This window comes from Physcomitrium patens, chromosome 8, assembly GCF_059467195.1.
Source record: "Physcomitrium patens ecotype Gransden chromosome 8, ASM5946719v1, whole genome shotgun sequence".
Classification (NCBI taxonomy): Eukaryota; Viridiplantae; Streptophyta; class Bryopsida; order Funariales; family Funariaceae; genus Physcomitrium; species Physcomitrium patens.
This window is the reverse complement of record NC_143417.1, coordinates 4,230,935-4,253,221: the sequence shown is the minus strand read 5'-3', so window position 1 is coordinate 4,253,221 and position 22,287 is coordinate 4,230,935. Positions and strand designations below refer to the sequence as shown.

Here is a 22,287-nt window from a genome sequence, read left to right as displayed (position 1 = left end):
TCCGACAGAGGAAGCGCGTGTTGGGCTTGTTGGAACCTTGCTTACAGCACAAGCTCTGTCTTGGTTTACTCCCTTGTTTGAGAAGCGATCGCCAATCCTGAGCAACTTTGAAACGTTCTTGGAGGCGTTTGCAGAAGCATTTGGCGAGCATGATAAAGTTCGATGGGCTACAACAAAGATCCGATCGCTACGACAAGGAACACGCTCTGCATCAGTCTATGCCTCGGATTTCAGACAATTGGCAAGTGACATTAATTGGGGTGAAGAGGCGTTGGTGAGTCAATTTTATTGGAGCTTGAAGGATGATGTGAAGGACTTGCTATTATCTCTTCCTGATCCTCAAACGCTCAACGAAGCTATTAGCCAAGCTCTAAAGTGTGACAACTGCCTATTCCAGCTTCGCCAAGACCAACGTCCAAAACACCAAATGACTCGTTACGACGTGACTATGTCTGCAAATAGCTTAAACTCACATTCGGAGGCAACAAACATGTAAATCGACACGGCGCGTGTCCGATCTCTTACTCCAACAGAGAAGAAATGGCGTATGGAGGAAGGGTTATGTTTGTACTGTGGAGAAGAAGGTCACAAGGTTGGAAATTGCCCAAAGAAGCAAAATTGGCATCCTGTCAAGACTAGAAGTGCGATGATTCCAGAAAACGACGACGCCCAGCCACAGTAGGAACCGTGCGGCTGGACAATCTAATATCACGACAACAATCAGGTTCCTCCTTCTCTGTCCAACCTGCCCGTTGTTTTACAATTCCTTTGTTTTTAGGCCCTCAAAAACAAAAAACTTTAGCTTTATTGGATTCGGGGGCATCTACTTGTTTTTTAGATGAAGAGTTTGCTAAACGCCACAAGATCCGTTTAGTACAGAAGTCCAAACCTGTTCACGTAGAGGTGATAGATGGACGACCCTTATTGTCAGGCAACGTTACCCACGAATCAGAACCTATAGAAGTGGTGTTTAAGGACCATAGTAGTCACGTTATTTTTAATATTATTAGAACCCCATTAAGCCCTGTTATCCTTGGTCTTTCTTGGTTAGAAGATCATAATCCGTCCATTGATTAGAGGCTACGAAGGATAACATTTCCTAAAAAAAATAATAATAAACCTGTTGGTAGAACCTACATGAAGAAATCCATGTTTATTGGAGCGAGAGCGTTCCTAAGATCGTCCAAGGAAGGCGCACCATTTGTCATTTATGCAGCTCCAACTAGCGGCGAGAATATCTCAACATCGAATATACCAGAGCAATATAGGGATTTTGAAGACGTGTTTCAGAAGAAGAACGCCGATATACTGCCGGAACATCGACCATATGATTGCGCCATAGACTTAGAGGAAGGAGCGCAACCACCTTTTGGTCCAATATACAACCTATCGCAGACGGAGTTGGTAGAATTACGGAAGTACATCGATGAGAATCTAGCCAAGAATTTTATTCGACATTCAAAGTCGCCAGCTGGAGCACCAATCCTATTCATGAAGAAAAAGGATGGCTCACTGCGGATGTGTGTGGACTACCGAGGACTCAACAAGGTGACCAAGAAAAATCGCTATTCCTTACCTTTGATCTCCGGCCTCTTAGATCAACTTGGACGTGCAAGAATTTTTACAAAGATTGATTTAAGAGGAGCCTACAACCTTGTGCGAATCAAAGAAGGAGATGAATGGAAGACAGCCTTTCGTACAAGGTATGGCCATTTTGAGTACAATGTCATGCCTTTTGGTCTTACCAATGCTCCAGCGGTCTTTCAGCATATGATGAACGACATCTTTCGGGAGTACCTCGATGACTTTGTTGTCATCTATCTGGATGATATTTTGATATTTTCCAAGAATGAAGAAGAACATGAGAAGCACGTTTGTTTGGTTCTTGAAAAACTACGCGAACGAGGACTCTACGCCAAGTTGGAGAAGTGTCAATTTCACCAGAATGAGATGGAATTTTTAGGCTTCATTGCGACTACAGAGGGCTTGAAGATGGATCCAAAAAAGGTAGAAGCAATTATATCTTGGGAAGTTCCGAAGACGGTTAGAGATGTTCAGTGTTTTCTTGGATTTGCTAACTTCTATCGGATCTTCATCAAGAATTATTCTCAAGTTGCTGCACCACTCACGCGTCTAACAAGCAAAGACAAGCTCGAATGGAGATCACAAGCAGCAAAAGCATTTCAAAATCTCAAGACGACATTCACTACGGCTCCAATCTTGGTACACCATGACTTTGCAAAGGCTTTCTATTTAGAGACCGATGCTTCAGATTTTGCTTTGGGAGCTGTGCTTTCACAGATGGGCATAGACAAGAAGCTTCACCCAGTTGCGTTCTATTCACGAAAGTTCTCTGCTGCTGAGATCAACTACGAGATCCACGACAAAGAGCTGCTTGCTATAGTGGATGCCTTCCAAGAGTGGCATCACTTCCTCGAAGGAGCTGCACATCCAGTGACTGTTTATACGGACCACAAGAATTTGGAGTACTTCATGACAGCTCGAATTTTGAATCGTCGTCAAGCTCGATGGAATATGTCTCTATCACGATTTGACTTTATTATCACCTACCGCCCTGGAAAACAGCAAGGATTATCTGACGCATTATCGAGGAGATCGTATCTTGCGCCAAAGGCTGGAGAAGCAGCGTTTGATCAACAATGTACAACATTGTTGAAACCAGAAAAATTCAGGATTTTTGCTACTGTTGCAACTATTGATGATGGCTTCCTCAGCGAGGTACGTACTGCGACCATTGAGGATTCTATAGCTCTTGACATCAAAAAACGTGTCGATAATGACAAGTTTAAGGTAGAGGGAGATCTTCTGTATTTTGAGGAGCGGTTGTATATCCCAAAAGGACCAACTCGACTCCGAGTACTTCAATCTCGCCACGACTTTCCAGCTGCGGGACATTTTGGATTCAACAAGACTTTGGAGCTCATTTCACGAGATTTTTGGTGGCCCCAAATGTGGAAGGATGTGAAGGAATTCGTCCTTTCTTGTGATGTTTGTTCAAGATCCAAGATCCCTCGACATCGTCCATATGGACTTCTCCAGCCATTGCCTATTCCGTACCGACCATGGTCTTCAGTTTCTATGGACTTCATTACGGACCTACCGCCATCGAATTCATTTGACAGCATCTTTGTTGTGGTGGATCGATTTACAAAGATGGCGCATTTCGTGCCTTGCAAGAAAACATCGTCAAGTGAAGACACCGCAAGACTCTTTCTTGATAACATATATCGTTATCATGGCCTACCAGATGATATCGTGTCGGATCGAGGTACTCAGTTTGTATCCAAGTTTTGGAGGTCCCTCTTTGAGATATTGAAGGTGGATATTAAGCTCTCTTCGGCTTTTCATCCTCAAACTGACGGTCAAACGGAGCGGGTGAATCAAGTTTTGGAGCAATATTTATGATGCACCATCAACTATCAACAAGATGATTGGACTGCATATCTACCGCTTGCTGAGTTCGTATACAACAACAATTTGCTGAAGAACTCAATAAATCGAGCTTGAGGTGGTATCCGTAGTTGGTATGCCTTGTAACCCAGCAGCTGAAGGATTTGTGAAGCAACTATCGGAGCTTCAAGCGACGTTGAAGCTTCAATTGCAATCTGCCCAAGAGAGTTACAAGGCATCTGCAGATAAATATCGAAATGAGGCGCCTACTTTTAAAGTTGGAAGTAAAGTATGGCTTCTTCGACGGAATATCAAGACCAAGCGGCCATGTGACAAATTGGACTATCGGAGATTAGGGCCATTTGTTATCGGGAAGCAGATCAATCCGGTGGCATATCGTCTAGAGTTACCAGCTACTATGAAGGTACATCCAGTCTTTCACGTGTCTTTGTTGGAACCTTATCGAGAGTCAGCTTTTCCCCAAAGAGTACAAAGTCCGCCACCAAGTATCGAAATTGAAAACCATGAGGAATACGAGGTGGAAAAGGTACTAGATTCACGGCGTAATAGAAGAAAATTGGAGTATTTAGTGCATTGGAGTGGATACGACATCAATGAACGAACGTGGGAGCGTGCCAAAAATCTTGCCAATCCGCCAAAAAAGGTACAAGAATTTCATCAACGATATCCTCATAAACCTAAGCCGATTCAACGATAGCTTCTTGCGGAAGCTTGCTCATCAAGTAGCATAAAAAGGGAGGAGGGCACCTCCAAAACCCATAGTTCGATAGTGTAGAACTTTGTTAGCAACTATAGTTTGCTCTCATCATTTTAGCCTTTAGACATGGATAGTCAACATACTACACTTGTTATGTCATCTCAAGCGACTAGCTCACGAAGACGACCGCGAGATGAAGAACCGCCTGCACCACGACGACGTCGGAGGATACCGAGCAACAGATCGCTAGTAATTGTATTTGAGGTCGAGCCTGCCTACGACGGTCAGCTAGAAGGTGTGTTTGGAGGACAGTTTCACAATGAAGACACAGAAGTCCACGCTTGGTCAGAGGTTGAAGGTGTTGGTCACTATCGTTGGCTCCAAGGGCCGATGAATCATTTACCTCGCGAACAACAATTGGAATTCATAGCGGATGTGATGCGACAGATTTTCATTTTCTTGCGTTGGTATTGACTGATAACAACATTGCTTCTCGGAGACCTCGAAGCTAGAAGAGGAGGTGATGTCATGGACATACATTGGAAGATTCTTCGAATATTCTTCTAGAATATTCTCTAAAGATTCCTTTAGAAGATTCTTAGAATATTCCCTAAAGATTCTCTTAGAAGGTTCTAGAATATTCTGATAGATTCTAGGAAGTTGCTCGAGAAGTTTCCTAATTAGTAGAAGTTGTTGGAGAAGCGTCCTAGTTAGCGGAAGTAGCTCGAGAAGCTTCCTATTCAGTAGTATATATAGGAGTCGAGGCTGAAGAGTTCTTCAGTCTCGACAACACATCTCTTGGAGTTCTAACTCACCTTTCTGGTGTTGTTCTTGTACTCATCTGTTTAATCTAGTTCTGCCACTTCTTCTTGAACTTCTTGTTAGATTTCAAGTCTGTATTTTGTGTCCGTGACAGGTATTGAAGATTAACAGTTTGGGTTGTTCGGGGTTCTCTGTAACGTCTAGAGACCTATCGGCTGGGGCAAAAAAAAGACTTCGACAAGCAGTCGAAGAGCATCCGTATAGAATTACGGTACATTGTTGCAGTCGTTTATATTCCAGCAGTCAAAAACTGATAGACTGCTTGACTATCGGCGAATCTCCATACTACCTTCTACAACCAGACGCCCAGCGCGTTCTCGAGCAGGAAAGCACGTAATACGACACCGTATACATGATGATTAAGTTAGAAGCACCTTTTGAATAATAGCACTATTCTTAAAATGAATCCATGATTGCAAGAAGTTCTTTGTTGTGGATCTCGTAGTTAATCTTGACTGCTGAAAATTTTGTGGAATAAAAAGCTATTGGATGAAGTTTATCATCTATTTCCATTTGTGATAATACGGCACCCAAAGCAAAGTCTGATGCATCTATTTCCATAAAAAAATGGCTTAGAAAAATTGACGCAATACAAGATTGTTGCAAAAACAAAGGTTGTTTTCAAAGCTTCAAATGGTACTTCTGCTTCTTGATTCTATTGAAGTTTGTCTTTATAAGTCAAACATGTAAGTGGAGCTGCAACTTGAGAGAAGTCTTTGATGAAAATCCGATAGTAGTTGGCAAATCCCAAAAAACATTGGACATCTCTTACCATTTTTGGGACCTTTCAATCCATAATAGTTTGAACTTTCTTAGGATCCATTATAAGTCCATCATTTAAAATGATGTATCTTAAGAAATTGACTTAAGTAGTGTAAAATACACACTTTTCTATCTTGGCATAGAGTCTCGCATCTCTTAGTTTTTGTAACATATAACGAACATGAAGTTCATATTTTTCTGTGTTCTTAAAATAGATTAAGATGTCATCTAAGTAAGAGACAACAAAATCATCTAAAAACTTCCAAAAGACATCATTCATTAGATGTTGGAATGCTGCTGGTACATTTATAAGTCCAAAAGGCATGACATTGTATTTGAAATGTCCATATCTTGTTCGAAACGCAATCTTTTATTCATCTCTTTTTTTAATGCGTATCAGATTGTATGTTTCTTGTAGATCTATTTTTATATAGATCTTAATTTGATTCAACTAATCAAGGAGTTCAGATATCAAAGATAGTAGATACTTGTTCTTGATGGTGATTTTGTTGAGTCCTTGATAATTAACACACATCCGCAATGATCCATCTTTTTTCTTCACAAATAAAATTGGAACTCCTGCTAGAGATTTAAAATGGCGTATGAAGTTCTTGGCCAGATTTTCTTCAATATACTTCTTGAGTTCAGCCAACTCATTTTGTGATAAATTGTAGATTGGTCCAAATGGCTGTTGTGCTCCTTCTTAAAGGTCAATTAAGCAAACATACGAATGATGTTTCAAAAGAGTGTCTACATTTTTCTTCTCAAATACATCTTAAAAATCTTGATATTGGTTTGAAATGCCACTTAAAGTCTTTCCACGAGTAGAACTAGGTGTAGTATAATTGACACAAGGTGATCTTTCTTTTGTAGCATGCAAGAAAGTTCTTATATCTATAAATATAGGTTTAATTGTACTAGACTTATGACTTTCTACTTGATTAACTACGTTCTTAGTTATACTTTTAGAAAAGATAAGACTACGAGAAGTCCAATCTATTTTAGGATTATATTTTTTTAGCCATAATAAATCTAAAATAATTGGATTAAAGGGAGATCTAATGATATTAAATATTATAAAGCTACTATGACCATTAGTTGCTACTTCTATAGGAATAGTTTCATGCATAACATCTCCTGAAGACAACGGACGACTATCTATGACTTCTACATAAACAGGTTTAGTTTTCTTCACTAAAAGTATGCTATATCTTTTAACAAACTCTTCATCTAAAAAATATGCTGAGGCTCCTGAATCTAGCAAGGTAGAGGTTTTTTGATATTTGGGTCCTAAAATAATATTTATCGTAAAACATGGAGAGGGTTTTGAGGAGAGAATAGGACCTTTATTAGGTGTTGTACAAGGTTCCAACCACATGGTCTCTATTATAGCTAGACAAATTTGTTTTCTGAGATGCTATCTTTTTTGATCACCATACTCCTCATTTTAAGGTTGTGTTGCTTCTTTGGTCAATGTTGAGCAATGTGTTTAGATTCTCCACAATATAAGCATAATCTTTCTTGACAATGATAAGTCTTTTCTTACTTAGTAAGAGGTTTGAAACATACCACATCAATTTGCATATCCTCTACTTTCAAATGTATGTGTTGAAGAAATGTTGGTATTGCCATTGAATTATAATAATATTGAGGTCTACTTGTACGGTTATCAAATCAAAATTCAAAAAGATGATTGTCGCACTTCATAGCAAAGTCAATTGCTTGACTCAATGTTTGAAGATCAGGTAAGTTGAGCATTAATTTTTTTACCTCATATTATAATCCATAGAAAAATTGGCTAATAAGTGCAACATCATCTCACTTGATATCAGTTGCAAGTTATCAAAATTATGAAGCGTACAACGTTATTGATCAATTATCTTGTTGTAAATACGGATCTTGTTGGTTGCAACATGAATTGTATCATGTTTTCCATACATGGATCAAAACTCCACTAAAAAAGCCTCCAGATTATCAAATATTGGATCTCATCGTTCAAAAAAAGATGAAAACCATGATAATATTGAACTCGAAAGAAGCATATCAATGAATCTAACTTGCGATCTTGGAGTTGGATAGCTTTGGGATTGAAGTTCAATCACAAGTTATACTTGATTGATAAATCCTCTAAACTTTAATCTGGTGCCATCAAACTTCTCGGGTAGGGCCGTTCTAGGTTCTCTTATATTAGAAGGGCGTTCCACCATAAAAAAAGGAACATGATTTGGTGCAGATGTTGAAGCAACTCCAATCATTTCTATATCTTCACTTCCTGCCAATCTTGTTGCTTCTTGTGGTGGTAAATTGACTTGATGCATTGCAAGCATTAACTCCCTCAATTGCTCTTATATTTGTGCCATTGCACTCTTCATTTTAGCAAGTTTTGCCATGATAACACTTAGAAAAAAAATACCTAATATGACTTAAGACAAATAGAAGAGAGGAATTGAGAACAAAGAAAATACTAAAGACAATATTAGTTTAAAAGAGGATAATCCGTAACTTCTAATACGCTTATGTTTTACCAAAAGAAAGAGGTAATCCACTCTTAATCAAGAGTAGATAAATCTCTAATATTGTAACTATACTCTTGTCAATCTGTTAAGGACAAGAACTTGATAAAGACAAATAAACAAGTGAAACTTTTTTCAAAGAAAGATGACAAAATAGAAATAACTCAATATATATATATTAAAAAAGAAACTAAAATGGCTATTGCCAAAAGACAACAAAACTAGAGATCCTTGAAACTAGACTAGAAGTAAGAAAGGAGTTGACAAGAGTGAAGAAGACTTCACTCTTGTCTCTATATATACTATCTAACTAAGGGCTATATGGCAATGTTCTATAGGACCTCTAATATATGTTGACTTTGTAGGACACATGCCTTGACTTACAAGGCAAGTTTTTCTATGTGTGGGCCATATAGTTAGCTTGGTCTTCAAGCTAACAACATGTGTGGTACATGGTCAACTTATTGACCACGTTTCTAATCCAAAAAGTCAATTTAAAGCACCCATAAAGTCAAAGCAGCATCTATAAAGCTTCTAAGAAGCTTCTATAGCAAATATTATAGAATTAACTTACTTTTATCTATTTTTACTTACTTCTACCTATTTATACATGTAATTACTAGCTTACATGCGTATATCCGTAATAATATTGTATTATTATTTTTTTTCTTTGTATTTATAGAATTATAAATTTTTCTTATAAGTAGACTTCAATTACGATGTTGTTAATAGAATATTTATTCTTCAAAGCCACTTGTGCTTTGTTGGTTATTTTACAAGTTCTAAAATAAAAAAAAAATATGAGAAGGTCTACATAGTCCTAAAGGATTACAAGCATAATGTCATCTTTTTTTTTTCTCAGAAATAATGGCTACTTAATTTATTGGTGGTATAATGGTTATTACATTTAAATCTAAGACTGCCACTAATTATATTTTTGAGTCTTAAAATAGTCCTACATTTCTTTTATTTCAAACTTCATTTTTTAATTTTTGCCTCTAGATAATGTATTACAAGCTATCAAACTTTGGCCATTCTTTGGTGGTGAAGCTAAGAGTGACAATATTTATATTGTTATTTGCTTGCTTGATTGTAAGTGTAAGTATTCTATCTTTTTTTTTGTTTTATTTTTAACAAGTTTATTGTCTTTCTCACATTTTTGTTATGAAAATCTTAATATGAGTAGAATTGATACAACCTAATCTTTTCTAGATCTACATAGCATTTAGGTATGGCTTAATGACATGAGAAGAAATATTGGTAAAGAAGGGTTCATTGATGCCTTAGTTTTTGTACAAAACTCCATCAATACAACCCTCTTAATTTGAGAAGCTCTTTTCTTTTCTATTATGTCTCTCAAACTACTTTAATATGTTCTCAAAGTTGTGAAAATTTTGAAAAAAGAACAATTCATTGAGAGTTTTGTGAGGCTTAGTGAAACATATAGTACACAAGAGGTTGCAATTCAATAAGGATCACAACTATTTAGTGGAGCATGACTATAGTAAACATTGAATCTCTCTTCGTAAACTAGTTAGATAGAGATCAATTCTACACTAGAAGTCTATATTTATACTTTTAGCTAACATGAGATATAAAGTCTATATTCCAACAAAACAGGCTCAGATTTTGTCTATAACGACAAAACTCCATAAGCTCCCTCAATCCACTGAGGTGCAGGTGCTGACAGGCACGTTTCAGGACTCGGATGGTAAATCAATGCGTCTAGGACCACACTAGAAACGGCTGCGTACTATTCTTTAAAGGTCTGTGATAACTAGCATGGCCGGGGCACAGTGTTCAGCATAATCATATCATGTCAATAAGCTCGTGAGACTTGAAGGTTATCTCAAAGCTAACACTCGTGACAGGATGTGTATTCCACAAAGACAAGTGCAAGAGCCGCCTGAAAGAAATTGAGTCAGCTCTACTGAACGATCGTGGGCTTTTCCTCAAAGGAAGGCAGGTCGTCAGAGGGCATGATCAGCTTCCAGAACCAATGCCGCCGCCACACATAAATCATCTCCTCGATCGGAACTCCCTTCGTTTCCGGCAAAAACAATGCTATGAAGACAGTCATGATCACCACCCATCCTGCAAAGAACAGGAAGATCCCGTACTCGAAGTGACACAAAATCGTCAAGAACGCTTGCGCGATGACGAACGTGAAGAGAAGGTTCACGGAGACTGTGATGGCCATACCTGCAGAGCGTGTCTCGATGGGGAAGATCTCACTGGGGACTAGCCAACCCAGTGGGCCCCAGGACCACGCGAATGCGGCCACATATATGCACACCAATATTACAATGGCCATCGCCTCACCCTTAGACAGCTCGTTTGTTCCTCCAAACTTGAATGCCAAGATGATGCCGATGATCACCTGGCACAAGAGCATCTGCGTTCCCCCCCACAAGAACATGACGCGCCGACCCCACTTGTCCACCACACCCAACGATACCAGTGTCGCCACCACGTTTACGACACCTGTGATGACGGCTGAGTACAGGGACGCTTTCTGCCCAAATCCGATGGAATTGAACAGCACGGGGGCGTAGAACATGATGGCGTTGATACCAGTGACCTGCTGGAAAAAAGGAATGGAGATGGCCATCACCAGCTGCGGCCTGTTCCTCTTTTGCAGAAGATTTCGAAATGGATGCTGCACTCTCTGTGCAATCTCGCTGGCCTCCACTATGTCGTCATACTCGACATTCACGTCCTCAGTGCCACGGATCTTGGCTAAGATGTGGCGGCCTTGCTCAGTCTTGCCTCGCTCGATCAAGCTGTTGGGGGTTTCGGGGCAGTAGAGACCGCCCAGTGTGAGCAGGACCGCAGGTACGGCAGCCAAGCCCAGAGAGAGACGCCATCCCCAGGAGTGCAATTTGTCGGTGCCGTAGTTGATTATGTTAGCAGCGAGAATGCCGATGGTGGTTGCCAGCTGAAACATGATGTTGAGACCTCCCCTGAGCCTAGCAGGCGCCATCTCCGACAGATACAGGGGCACTGACTGCACATAAGATGATCAATTCATCATAATATACAGTGAGTACCTCATTGTAGTGCTGTACTTTATCCTGACAAATGCAGTAGATAACCTGTTTCTACTTCCTGTGATAAAGAGAATTTTGAAGGAGAGATGTTTATCGATGTTATGATTTGATAGGCATGGTTGTTCAGAGTTATCTTGGAGCTCAACAACGGTTAAAATTCAAGTAGTGATATTACCTTGTCCAGAGCCTAACTTCCTGTTCTCAGTGCAACAGTGAGTAAGAAGCTTAGAGTAACCTCGCGAACATTTTTGCTACAAGACCAGGGACGGAGATCCAGCTACCTGATTAGCAAACCCAACACCCGCACCCAGCAGCATGCGACCGATAATCAGCATGGCCAGATTCGTGGCCGCTGCGTTAAAGACGGATCCTGCCAAGAACGCCAGACCGGCAATGAGCATACTGGCTTTGCGTCCCAGCAACCGGGTGGTAAAGGAAGCGAAAATTGATGCCACGAGACCGGCCAAGTAAAGCGAGGACGTAAAGAGCTGCAAGCCCTGGTCATCATACTTGCAGTAGTGACTCTCTTTTAAGTTGCCAGAGTGCTTCCTCTCGTAGACGCGAGGGAAGAACTTCACTAGGAAGTCGTCCATGGCGGTCACACCCCCTGTTACAACATATCCAACACATGCCCACCATTGCTTTCAGCTCCGCATATAAAGACTCGATCATGGGATTAATGAAAACATTCGACAGTGTAGGAATTCCTTCCTTTCGCCTTCAAGGCATTAAAATCAACAACCTGAACATACGTCTACGGAGCTTCACATTCAGGTTCCTGTCGGTTTATCTCTACAGCTCGCCAGTTGGGATACTCCAGACCCCTCCAAATTATATGTTCTACTGAAGAAGTTTTGAACGTGTTGTTCGAAATCATCGAAGCAAGAATTGTACCTACCAGTTATACCGATGTCGTAACCGAAGAGAAGACCACCGCTGGCTGCAACGATGCAAGCCAGCACCACAAATACAGTGACCTTCCCTTCATACTCCGCTTTCCCTCCATTATAGCTTCCCACGCTACCTCCCGCCATCTCCCCTCAAATTGCTTCAACAATGCCCTTCCAGCTATAAAACGCAACCTGAGGTTGAAGTGCTGCCACAATCCAGAAACCATGAATCGCAACTATGATATCTCAATTTGATCATTGTTTCAGCTTCAGTCTTAAAATTGCGGAGGAGATTTCGCTGGAAGACCTCGTGAACACCCTGAACAGAGAACTTAATGCTGGAAGGTTGGAGAAGAGCTGATCACGACGGCTGATTGCAGATATGCAACTAATTCTCTTCTGAGACGAAGGCATGCATTCTTACACCATCGGAGAAAAAGAGCAAGAAAATGTTAGCATTAACGCATTAGTGGAGATCAGAGGATGTGCCCCCGAATTCTCTCGGAGTCAAAGGGCGAAAAAAAAACGACAGTTGCTGAAGCAGCTAAAGACCACGTTCCAACTAGGTCGGCATCCAAATCATCGCTCTCTGATCTCATGTCACCACGGCTCCATTAAACTACAGATCACCTCATGACACCATTCACCTCATGAGGTTGCTCTCTGATCTCATGTCACCACGGATCCATTAAACCATTCACCTCATGACTCATCGCTGCAACCTGGCGCCTGGATATTCTCGTAGCCCAACAGCCTCTGCAGTGTCACTCTTCGCTTAATCATTCGGCGCCAGTTGCGTAGCCTCGCCTATCAACTATCCTCACTATCCTCCCAGCCGACCGGCACTTGGACCTCGTAAGCAGCATCACATCAGAGGCCACAGAAAACTCGACACTACTGTCAAGACCACCGTCATGAACTCACCAAAAAACATCTTACAGCATCAAAACAAGCCTAGGAAAGAGCTTCTGGTACTTACAGGGACCCAACGAAGACAGTTCATGCAGCGATTGCCGTGCTTGGGCAAAGTCGCTGGCAGTGGGTGTCACACCCACGTTGCGACCACAAAATTCAGTGGAGGCTTTTAGACAACCTCGGACGTGTTTCACAAGACTTGTGAGGAGGTAGTGCTTTTATTGCAGTGAGAATGGTGAAGGTAGCCGGCAGCTCTCGTCATGCTCCGGCAGCACCTGGACACGCTCTGGGATCTGACACGGCGAGCCCGTTTGCGTCGCATTCCCGTGCTTGTTTGCTAGCTTGCTTGCTTGCAATACAATGCATGCCAGCACGAGGTCGTCGTCAGCCTGTACATTTGTGGAAGCTTTATCGTCGGCAAATTCACGATGCTTTCTGACTGACGCTCCGCCGACGTGGTGATTGTTGCTCAGCTCGAATAATTGTGATGGAGACTGGTTTTTTCTACCTTCTCAAGTGAGCGCGAGAGCATCTTCATTGGGTCCCTCAAGCCTCCTGCCTCAGTGAGTGGATGACTGAAGGAATGAATGAAGAAGGGATTGTTTAACTATAATACCTTTAGTTTTGTAGGACACCAAACATCAAAAATCCCGTTCACACCGACAGTCTCATTTTCATTGTGTGGGAAGTGGGAGACCCAAAGTCTAATGTGTTGATCCTAAGAGAATTTTTTATATTTTATAATATATATATATATATATATATATATATATATATGACTTTTTATTTAAATTCTTTTTCTTGTACTTAAAGAAACGTCTAAAACATGTTATATTATTTTTATAATTTGAGTAAATGAATTATATCTATTATTTCTCGGTTTAAAAATTATTGATAATTTATGACTAATAGATATTTTCTAAATCTTTTTTTTTGTAAAATAAAAGAAAAAAATATATTAAAAATAAATTTTATTTTAAAGAAAAATATGTGATTAAAATAAATATTATATTATCAAATAAAAAATTATTTAAGAATTAATATACAAAAGGGAAAAAATGTCTTACACAAAAGATTGATGTCTGCCACATTAATTATTATAACAACTTCTAAGCTAAATTGTATAGAGATTATAACCTAACATTATATTGTAACTTTCATTCATGATAAGAATGACCTAGAAAGAATATAGATATATATATATATATATAATCTTTAAAATAAATTTCTAATTATAATATTTTATAATAATATTAGTATATCATTAGGCATATTATACCAATTATTATTTTAAAAATTAGATTTTGGATTGGCAATGAAATTGGAGATTTAATCAAAAAATTAAAAGTTTTTGTATAACAAGATACTTGTGAAGATTATATAATTGATTTTTCTTGACTACAAAGTATTTTAAAGGTGACTAAGTATTAAAAATTAAGAATTTATAATACAAAATAAATTATACATATGAGGTGGGATTTATTGTACTTATTTATAATTCATGGAAAAAAAATTTGTTGCATTGCATGTTAAGTGTTAATGAATTATAATTAATCCATAATATTTGTATAATTTTTTTGAGGTAATTTATACTATTAGATATTAAGTTATATTTTAGTAGTATAATTGATTATAAAAAAAAAATAACTTGTTTTAGCCATAGAATTGTGACTAAAATAGTTATAAGATAGTTGGATGTTCAATTTATTATTCCTTTGTTATCTAATTTTTATTATATGTAATTTATTTAATTTATTTTTAATTACAATGCTAGGAGTATAAAATTATTAAATAGAAGTTATTTTTCTTATGATGTTTCATAAAAATAATATTAATTGTAGATTTTATCCAAGCTACAAAATTTTACATCCTTTCTTGATTACACCTATTTGTGGTTGACAAGGACTTAAGAAATACATAATTATAACCAATTTTAATATGGTTTTAAATTCAAATTAGATAAATATATAAATAAAATTACTTGTTTATAATATTTTGATCAATCTTTTATCTTGCAATATTGTAGTATACTTATAAGAACATATTGTTAAAATAAAAGTAAAAAATGTTACCTTGTATAGGATATTACCTTAGGTAAGTTACTAGTGGTCAAAGGTTTGACTCTTGGTACATAGTAAGAGCATCCAATGGATATAGGACGAAGTCATGGACCAAGAGTCAAAGTAAAAAGGATAAAATATTAACAAGAGAATATCCCAAGACTAAGTATGAGTCATTAGTATATGTCATAGGATACCCTTGTAGTTCGTGAGATGCCAAAGGATCCTAAGAGCATATGTGTAAGATGTAAGAGTAATTAGTATTGGACATAGGATACTCTTGGGACTCGTGAGATGCCAAAAGGATCCTAGGGCCATGTGTGTAAAAGTCAAAGAGTGAACGTTGTCATTTAAGGCAGCAACTACCACCTATAAGTAATGGGTGTTGGAAGTGAGAGATATCTTATTCCATACTCTCTTTGTGTGCAACCTTGCTAATGCTAAGTGTTGTGTCTTCTAAGTACTTGTTTTCTTAATAGGTTATGGGCCCACTCACCTTTATTTGTGAGTTTTGAAGTACTTTGAAGTCTTTTTTGTTGTAAGAAGTAGATCTTATGATTATTGCTGAAGTTTGAGTTTGTTATCTTCTAATCCTTCTTTTGCATCTAGTTGTTGATGTAATTTTGCTCTTATTTATTATTAAAGTGCACTCATAGTCTTTGTTGATGTAAGACTCCATATAATGATGTTTTAGAACTTTAGTATTATATTTCTTTGCTGAAATTTATCATCGATGTTCTAACTTTGTGGTTTCATGTACTTAACTTCTTAAGAGATTGTTCTATTTTCACAAGAAATATTTTTTGTGAGGTTAGAAGTATTTTGTGAGAAAAGAGGGGTGATTGAAGAGTGGCAAAGCTTATACAAGAGGTTCGGATAGAATGTAAGACTTGTGAGAAGTCTTACATGTGAAGTTGAGAGTGATACAAGAGTGAAATCACTTGTTTACTTACAAAGAGGGCATTCTAGGTTTCTAAGGCAGCAACACCTTCTTGTTGATTTTGAGAGTTCTATATCTTCTTTTCTTGATTTTCTTTCACACACCCCTTCCTTAGACATGGCTTCAAGTAAGGATAAAAGCTTGAGAGTGATTGAGAAGTTTAGGGGTGACAACTTTTACCATTGGAAGAAGAAAATTGAGCTTTTGTTGGCTTCATTGGACCTTTGGGACATTGTTGATGAAAGTGAAGACCCTCCAAGTGAAAATATTGATATCAAAGAGAAGAAGCAGTACAAACGTCGTGAAAGGAAGGCTTTTGGGATGATTGCAACAAACCTTGATGATGCCAACTTTCCACATATTATAGCTTGTAATGGACCAGCGGAAGCATAGAAGACTCTTTGCAACAACTATGAGAGTAGAAACCTTACCAACATCCTTTGGACAAAGAGGAAATTCTTGACAGTAAAGATGGAAGAAGGAGATGACTTCATGGCTCATGTTAACAAGGTAAAAGTACTTGCTAACCAATTAGCAGTTGTTAACAAACCAGTTGATGATAAGGACATTGTGTTGATATTGCTCATGAGCCTTCCCGAATCCTACAACTACCTCATTGTGGCATTGGAGTCCATCAACATGAAAGAGCTTACCATAAACTATATTACGTCAAGACTTGCCCATAAAGTGACCAAGAGGAAAGAAAAGGAGCTTACAAGTGATGATTCGGCTCTATTTTCAAGACAAGGCAAAGGTAGTTATTCTCACCAACGTGATAATTCAAAAAGCAATATGAGGAATTACTATATTTGTGGAAAATCAGGTCATTTTGCTAAAAATTGCTACGAGGCCAAGAAAGGAGATAGGGAGAATACAAACAATACTAGTGATAGTTTTGGTGGAGATGAGTATGCTTTCATAGCAAAGGAAGGAGCCTCCATGGCTACTATCTCAAAGTGGATTATAGATTCAGGTGCTACTAAGCACATGACACCATACAAGTGTTCATTTGACACTTATGAAGAAATTCCAGCAACAAAAGTGTAGTTGGGAGACAATGGCATGTTACAAGCCATTAGAATTGGCTCCATTGTAGTAGAGATTGTTGTGAAGGACCAAATGAAGAGGATCAGATTGAAAGAAGTCCTACATGTGCCAAAAATGAAGAAGAACCTCCTTTCGGTGAGCAAACTTGTATTACATGGTTGTGAGGTTCAATTTGACATGAATGGATGTTTTATCAAGACATTGGATGGCCAACATGTTGTCAAAGGCCTTAGAGATGGAAATCTCTACTTCATCAATTGCAAAAAGGTGAATGGACTTGAAGTGGCGGCATTTGCTGATTTTCCACAAGATCAAGACAAGTTTGGAATTTGGCATCAACGACTTGGTCATTTGAATGCCAAATGCATAAAGGAGCTCCAATCCATGGTAAGTGGCTTGGATCTTGGTCAATTCAGCCACAATGCCATGACACTTACTTGTGAAGGATATATACAAGGCAAACAACAAAGGGTTTCATTTCCAAGTGGAGTTGCAACATGTGCAACAAAATTAATGGAGATTGTGCACTTAGATGTTTGTAGACCAATGAAGAGACCATCAATTGGAGGAGCAAGGTACTTTGTTACATTCATTGATGATTTCTCAAGAAAGGTGTGGATTTACTTCATTAAAGCTAAGAGTGAATGTTTCTTAAAGTTTAAGGAATTTAAGGCTCTTGTAGAGAAATAATGTGAGTGCAAGATCAAAGTGTTAAGAACGGACAATGGAGGTGAATACATGTCAAAGCATTTTGATGACTTCATGAAGATTCCAGCTATTACAAGACAAACCTCTACTCTTTATACTCCACAACAAAATCGAGTTGTTGAAAGAACAAATTGTACCATTGTAGAGATGGCAAGGAGTATGCTTCATACACAAAATCTTGGGCATGAATATTGAGGGGAAGCTGTGGTAAATTCGGTGTACACAAGAAATAGGATGCACTTACATCAATGACTCCACAAGAAGCTTGGAGTGGGAAGAAACCTTGTATTTCACACATGAGGATTTTTGGATGCATTGCTTATGCAAAGGTATCAGATTTTATGAGGTCCAAATTTGATGCAAAAGGTACAAAATGTGTATTTGTTGGATATTGTGAAGGTACCAAAGCATATAGGCTAATGTGTTTAGAAACCAAGAAGATCATCAAAAGTCGTGATGTAGAGTTTTTGGAGCATAAGAGTGCTTTTGAGCACTTGGAAGAGTGTCCAAGTAGGAGTAAAGGTGTGTTTGTGGACACATCTTCAAGTTCATCAAAGAAAGAAGAAGAAGAAGAAGATGATGACAATGAAGATGGAGGAAATAGAAGTCAAGTTCAAGAGCCAAAGAAGGTAAATCATAGTGTGCCTTCAATTAGTAGAACCAACAATGAAGACAATGAAGATATTGAAGGTGATGATGATGAAGAATATCAACCTTTGAGTGAGAAAAGACAAGCATTGAGGAAGAAGAAGGATGGAATGCAACAAGAAGGGTCTTCTTCAAATGAAAGGAGATATCCTTTGAGAGAAAGAAAACCATGTAGTGAATGGTGGAAGGACCACATCTTTCCTCAAGTAAGTAAAGAACATGCCAATGTTGCACTTCTTGCTGATCCGTTGAGTTTATATGATGCAATGAAGTCCACGGATGCATTGAAGTGGGAGAATGCTATGGAAGAAGAATACAAATCACTCATGGACAATGGAACATGGGAATTGACTCAACTTCCATCAAATCGATCTTCAATTGGTTGTAAGTGGGTGTTTAGAACCAAAAGAGATGCAATGGGTAATATTGCGAGATATAATTCTAGATTGGTTGCCAAAGGCTACTCACAAGTTGTTGGTGTAGATTTCAATGAGATATTTGCTCCCGTGGCCAAATTCACTACTATTAGAACCATTGTGGCAATTGGAGCAGCAATGGATTTGGAAATGCATCAAATGGATGTGAAGATGGCTTTCTTGAATGGAAGTTTGAAAGAAGACATTTACATGGATCAACATCAAGGATTTGTTGAAGAAGGCAAACAACACCTTGTTTGTAAGTTGAAGAAATCCTTATATGGGCTAAAGCAATCACTAAGGGCATGGTACCAATGCATTGATACATTTTTTGTGAGTGAAGGATTTGTAAGGAGTGAGGCTGATCATTCCTTATATGTGGTGCAATCAAATGAGTTCATATTGATTGTCATCCTCTATGTTGATGATTTGATCATCTTAACCAATACATTGAAGATGATGGATTGGTTGAAGGCAAAGTTAGAAAAAGAGTATGAAATGAGTGATTTGAGAGAGCTTCACTATTGTTTAGGAATGGAGTTTGTAAGAGATCGTGCTAAGAAGACCATTACAATGAGCCAAAGCAAGTACATTGAAGAAGTATTGAAACAATTCAATATGGAGGAGTGTAAGCCTATTGGAACACCATTGGAGGCAAACTTGAAGTTGATGAAGCTCACGGATGAAGAGTTTGCTGAAGTTGAAGGTCAAATACAAGGTGTTCCATACAAGGCAGCAGTAGGCTCACTTATGTATGCAATGGTTGGCACAAAGGTGGATCTTGCATATGCGGTGAGTGTTGTGAGTCAACACATGTCAAAAGCTGGACCAATCCATTGGACAACCATCAAAATGATCATGAGGTACTTAAAAGGCACTTTGAACTTCAAATTATGCCTTGGAGGTGATAACATTAGTTTGCATGATTATTGTGATGCGGATTGGACTGGAGATGCAAATGATAGAAGGTCAACAACGGGATATGTATTCTTTGTTGGAGTGGGAGCAATTTCATGGAATTGAAAGAGACAACCAACAATTGCAAGGTCAACAATGGAGGCGGAGTATATGGCAGCAAGCCATGGTGCAATAGATGCAATATGGTTAAGACAACTTTTGGAAGACATTGGAGATGTGCAAATGGAAGTAACGCCAATAAAGTGTGACAATCAAGGATGTCTTGTATTTGCAAAGAATCCAAAGCATCATTCAAGGACCAAGTACATTAACATTCAACATCACTTTATAAGAGACAAAATTGAAATGGGAGTGATTGATATGAAGTATTGTGCAACGGAGGACATGCTTGCTGATTTGTTGACAAAGGCATTAGTAAAGTATAGACACCACATGTTGACAAAGGCATTAGGCTTAAAAGGCATTTGACCAATAGCAAAGTGGGAGTATTAAAGTAAAAGTAGAAAATATTACCTTGTATAGGATATTATCTTAGGTAAGTTGCTAGTGGTCAAAGGTTTTACTCTTGGTATATGGTAAGGGCATCCAATGGATACAAGACGAAGTCATGGACCAAGAGTCAAAGTCAAAAGGATAAAATATTAACAAGAGAATATTCTAAGACTAAATATGAGTCATTAGTGCGTGTCATAGGATACCCTCGTAGTTCATGAGATGCCAAAGGATCCTAAGAGCATGTGTGTAAGATGTAAGAGTAATTAGTATTGAACATAGGATACTCTTGGGACTCGTGAGATGCCAAAAGGATCCTAGGGTCATGTGTGTAAAAGTCAAAGAGTGGACGTTGTCTTTTAGGGCAGCAACTACCACCTATAAGTAAATGGTGTTAGAAGTGAGAGATATCTTACTCCATACTCTCTTTGTGTACAACCTTGCTGATGATAAGTGTTGTGTCTTCTAAGTACTTGTTTTCTTAATACATATTTGATCAATCTAGCAACTAGAGATATTATTATTATTATTATTTTGATATTCTAAATTTTAATTTAAAAAAACCACACATTTACACATTGTAGGTAATTTTTCATGTCAAAAAAATTTTGTAATTGACATGAAATTCTAAATTGACAATTTTTCATGTCAAAAATTTTTTTCATGTCAATGACATTTGAAATTTTTTTATGTCAAAATTTTTTTTCATGTCAATGACATTGAAATTTTTTCATGTCATTTTTTTTAATTAAGAATGTTGGATATGAATATCTTAAAGGTATATTATTGAAAGAAGAAAATAAAGAAGATTAAATTTTATTGTGTTAGTTTTCTATATATATATAAACTAAAAATTATATTAAATTTAAAAATTTAATAGTATTACAATTTTTTATTTTACAAAGTTTGGCTAAATTATCTAATCACATTTTAGATTTAAATTTTTTTGTAGAAATATTTATAACAATTAGTTAAGAAATTTTTAAAGTCTTAAACTTTAAATATAAGAATTTATACATAATATTTAAACTTGTGTACAATGAAATAGTAGTTTAAAATATTATGTTTATTTGAAATATTTTAGCATCATCAAAATTTATAGTATTTTTAAATAATATAATAATTTATAAAATAGCAACTATTTATACCTCTTTAAAGAACATAAAGAGGTAAATAATAATAAATTAATAAAAATAAAAAGTTTTATAATATAATATAAATATTACAGAGTAATTTTTATTTTATGCTTATAAGATTTCAAAATTAAGATTGTATTTTCTTAAAAAATTCATAGATATTTACAAATACAACTAAGATAAATATGAAAAGAAACTTCATAATCTTTTTATTAATACTTATCTTAAAGACATAGGATTTAAACACAAAAATAAAATTTACAAAGAACACAATAGATTTTAAAACCTACACTAAACATCAACAAGTGAAGATCTAAATAAAAAACAAAGATCAAGAAATAAACATTCAAATATAAAATAAATACTACCAAATAAACATATAGAGAGTTAACATAAAAATCAACAAGAGGATCCAAACCTAGAAAACAACCAACAAATAAACATCTAAATCTAGAAGGAAAAAAAAAAAAAAAAAAAAAAAAAAAAATCTAAAATCTAAAATCTAAAATAACATAGAAACACCAAAATTTAAAACATCAAAAACTTACTACCAAACTCGAAACCTGGAACAACTTATAATACCAAAAACTAGAATTAAAATCAAAACTTTAAAACTACTTGGAATATCAAAAATCTAAACCTAAAAAAACTAGCATATCAAAACCTAGAATGTAGATCGAAGTCTAGAACAACTTATAATATCAAAACCTAGAAAGAAGAGCAGCCAGTGAAGATTCAAAACCCTAAAACCCACAATGATCGGATGTGAGAGGCGGGAAACAATGGCTAGTCGGAGCAAAAGCGTCGCTGAATGGTGTGCATGATCCACGAGGAGGCAAAT

The 22,287-nt window shown here is 37.3% G+C and overlaps 1 protein-coding gene across 2 annotated transcripts; it reads right to left on the bottom strand.

The window, feature by feature from the left end:
* Window positions 1-9,618: 9,618 nt before the first annotated feature.
* On the bottom strand, window positions 9,619-13,365 carry LOC112285564 (sugar transport protein 7). 2 transcript variants are annotated; one of them, XM_024526491.3, is made up of 4 exons: window positions 13,146-13,365; window positions 12,175-12,585; window positions 11,558-11,883; window positions 9,619-11,233 (listed from the first exon to the last, which is right to left on the bottom strand). In XM_024526491.3, exons 2-4 carry the CDS (start codon window positions 12,308-12,310, stop codon window positions 10,154-10,156), a joined length of 1,542 nt encoding a protein of 513 aa, XP_024382259.1. In that variant the 5' UTR covers window positions 12,311-12,585; window positions 13,146-13,365; the 3' UTR covers window positions 9,619-10,153. The 2 variants fall into 2 exon arrangements, with proteins under 2 accessions (XP_024382259.1, XP_024382257.1); XM_024526489.3 differs by having other exon boundaries at window positions 12,175-12,372.
* Window positions 13,366-22,287: the final 8,922 nt, after the last annotated feature.